General features: G+C 32.3%; 1 protein-coding gene across 1 annotated transcript; it reads left to right on the top strand.

Annotated features, from left to right (window-relative positions):
* The first annotated feature begins 2320 nt into the window (after positions 1-2320).
* Positions 2321-3305, top strand: LOC110735438 (protein FAR1-RELATED SEQUENCE 5-like). The gene is made up of 2 exons (XM_021915629.1): positions 2321-2858; positions 3238-3305. The coding sequence occupies exons 1-2, from the start codon at positions 2321-2323 to the stop codon at positions 3303-3305; spliced, it is 606 nt and encodes a 201-aa protein (XP_021771321.1).
* Positions 3306-3664: the final 359 nt, after the last annotated feature.

The following is a 3664-nucleotide window of genomic DNA, read 5'->3' as shown; positions in this document are numbered from 1 at the left end:
AAAGGGAAGGGATAACCACTAAAGTACGCCAAAGAGTAATGAAATAATTTGCACCATAATTATAGGCACTTAATATGGAATAATTAGTTATGGTAAACTGTTTAGTTTATGGTAATTAAAACCATTACACCCAATATCATAACCACGTTAATTAAGCGTTATTTATGTTAGTAGCCAAAATTTGCTGGTAATACGCAGTTATTAAAAGTAGTACTGCATATTCATTTATTAATTAATTTATTTATTTCAATTATGGTAACAATTTTATACAGATGTTATATTAGTATATTTTTAGTATTTACATATAGGATAAAATCATGTGTGTGTGTGTGTAAAGATATGTTACCAAAAAATATATAAAAAATCGTAATATATATTCTTTACAATATTAGTAAAATTGTTGGTATACATTCTCGGTTACCTTATGTATTATTTATTAAATTAATAAAATTCAAATTCATAGGGGAGTATTAAAACAACATAGTAATTAGTGTATAATCTTGTAACAAGAAAAGGGTTTGATATATTAATTCATTTCAGAAATCGAGAAAAAGGGTTTAACATATAAACAAAAAGGTCATTTCCTTTAATAAAATAGTTCTATATATTTCTTTCATTAATCAAATTATAACTCAAGTCTTACATATCAATTTATTCATAGGAAAATGAAAAAGGGGAAATAAAATTTATTTCAATCCAAAACAAGTGCAATAAATAGAAATATAGAGAAATAAATATTTCATTAATGTTGTGAATGTATTGTATCAACCAAAATATATTTCATTTCGGTTGTGAATTGTATTAACCAAAATATAAATTTGTCAATACCAATTATTAGACTGGTTACATACAGCAACGACAATCTATAATAAAATAAGGTTGAAAAGATTTACCTTCCATAACACCTATTCCCCTAGCTTGAGTTTGTCATCAATAAATAAAAAATATGTTTTAAAAATACTGATATAAATAAATAAGTAAAACAAAAAATTATCAGTTATGGTAAATAATTATTAGTAAAATATAATAATAACGTAAAAGATTTGTAATTATCAGTTAACCAAAAAAGGGAAGATTCATTATTATCCTTTGTAGTGGTTATTTACATGCACATTTCAAACTTTCAAACTTTGAAATTCAAATTCCACACGGGTCTGTGGTCTGTTTAGGTTAATATGGGTTGATGGAGAAGAATGCTCACATATGCATGCTAATGAACGCAATCAAGCTGATGATCACGAAGTTGAGGTAGGTGAAATTAAAAAAAATTAATTGTGGTTTGTTTATTTTTGATTAATTCATACTTTATTAACGATAAATGTTTATGGGTACATCAACATGTTTGAACATCAGGATCCAACTCAGGGTGATATGCAAAATCCAGAGGTTATACAGGATAGTGACGATGGAGATGAGATTGATATTGTATCAGACACCGATGATGATGATATTCTTGATTCATTTGCTGACATGTGGGAAAAAATTGGGAAGAAGATAGAAGACTTCACTTTTCAAGATATGCAACAACTGTCTTTCAAAAGCCTTCATACTTGTATTAAATTTTATAAGATGTATGCCAAGGTTAAAGGTTTTGGAATCCGTTTAAAGCATGCAACAACGAGCAAAATTGATGGTCATCCGACTTCTCAAAAGATTTGGCGTAACAGAGAAGGATTTTGAGAAACGAAACACTTTAAAAGACCTGATAAAAAGCGTAAAGAGAGACCGATAACACGATGTGGTTGCAAAGCATTCATAAGTTTCAAGTGGGATCATCGGGATGATTCATGGTACGTGAAAGAATTTGTGACTGAGCACAATGGCCATGATTTAGTTCCCATGAAACAAGTCTATTTTGAAAGGTTGGTTTGCACTTTATGTCATATACATTATACTTAATTAGATATTACATTCGTTAAATAATATTATTTTATTAAAATACATGACAGGAGCCATAGAAAAGTCAGCGAAACCGATGAGCTTTGAATTAAGTCCTTAATTGAGTTCGGAGTGAAACCATCCATCACTATGAGGAATTTAGCACTAACAGCAGGGGGAATTCGTGAAGTTGGGTTCTTAACAAAAGACTTGTATAATACGTGTGAGAAGTTCAAAAAACAGGAGATAAAGGATGGAGACACAGAAACCGTGTTAGCTTACTTACTTGGAAAAAAAGCCTCTGACCCTTCTTTTTTTTTAAGGTACACACGTGATTGATTTTTTTTTTTTTTTTGGTGTTCCACCCGGTTCACCCCTTGGGTTAATACGGTTCATCCTTTTTTTTAGGTACACACATGATGATTATGATGGGATTGATAAAATGTTTTGGTGTGATGGGATATGCCAAGCGGATTACAAGTCTTTCGGATCTGTAATTGCATTCGACACGACTTATAAAGTCAACGCGTACAACAAACCATTTGTGGTGATTGTAGGTGTAAACCACCACAGGAAGACCGTGCCGTTAGGTGTCGCTTTGATCGCAAATGAAAAAATAGACACGTACATATGGGTGCTTAGACAATTACTTGAGGCGGGAGGCAACGTTGCTCCTTACACTGTTGTCACGGATGGGGATAAGTCTATGGCAACCGCTATTGAAGAAGTGTTCCCACATGCTCACCATAGGCGATGTCTATGGCATCTTATGCGCAACATCAAGGGTCATACAAACAGACGATTTTGCAGTGGAATCATGAAATGTGTAGACGGCGCTCGGACACCGTTTGAGTTTGAACAAGCATGGGAAGACTTAATGAAGGCATATGATGAAGTGAGAGATAAAAAGTGGGCACAAGATCTGTATAATGACAAAGAAAAATGGGCTAAGGCTTTTATGGTTGGACAATTTTATGCAGGTAAATACATTATTGTATATACGCAATGACCAATAACTTTATAAATCATTACCTTTATTGTTTTGGGGCTGACCTATATATTTGATCCTACTATTTTATTCTAGGTGTAATGACACATTCGTATATAGATGGCTACCAATGTTAGGAAAAAAGTCCCTTAGCTGAAAAATTGTGTTTACTTTATATGAAATGCTAAACATATTTATATGCAATGCTAAACATAGTTATATGTCATTACCAATAGTTTTTTTGTAATAATATGCATATATATACATCATTACACATTATTATACATTAGTACATGATTAAGTTAGAGTTTTTTGAAAAGTAATATGTGTTGAGTTGTAGTTATATTAGTCATTACCTATGTTATGTGCAGGTATGAGAAGCACTCAAAGATGTGAGTCTATGAATAGCACACTCAAAACGGTTATAACATCTAAATAATGTTGTATCGTTTTGTGGAGCTGTATGACCAAGTGCTTGAATATATCCGATTTGAAGAAGACAAAGATGATTACAGATCCACTCACACATTTCCCGTTATAACTGGTGTGTTGACTGAAATAAAAACTCAAGCAGCCCGAACCTACACAAGGAATGTGTACGAAGTGTTTTGTAAGGAGCTTGAGTTTGAATCAAGACACATTGTGACAAAGGTGAAAGAAGAAAAAGGGCATCGTGACGAGTCGTCAACTACCTACGTGTTAAATGATTGTGTAGTGAAAGATTGTAATTACATTGTGTGCTACAATGACAAGCTAAAACAACTGGTTTGTTGCTGTATGAAATACAATGCAGTTGGT

This window comes from Chenopodium quinoa, unplaced genomic scaffold, assembly GCF_001683475.1.
Source record: "Chenopodium quinoa cultivar QQ74 unplaced genomic scaffold, ASM168347v1, whole genome shotgun sequence".
In the NCBI taxonomy this organism is placed as follows: domain Eukaryota; kingdom Viridiplantae; phylum Streptophyta; class Magnoliopsida; order Caryophyllales; family Amaranthaceae; genus Chenopodium; species Chenopodium quinoa.
This window is presented reverse-complemented; position numbering and strand designations above follow the sequence as displayed.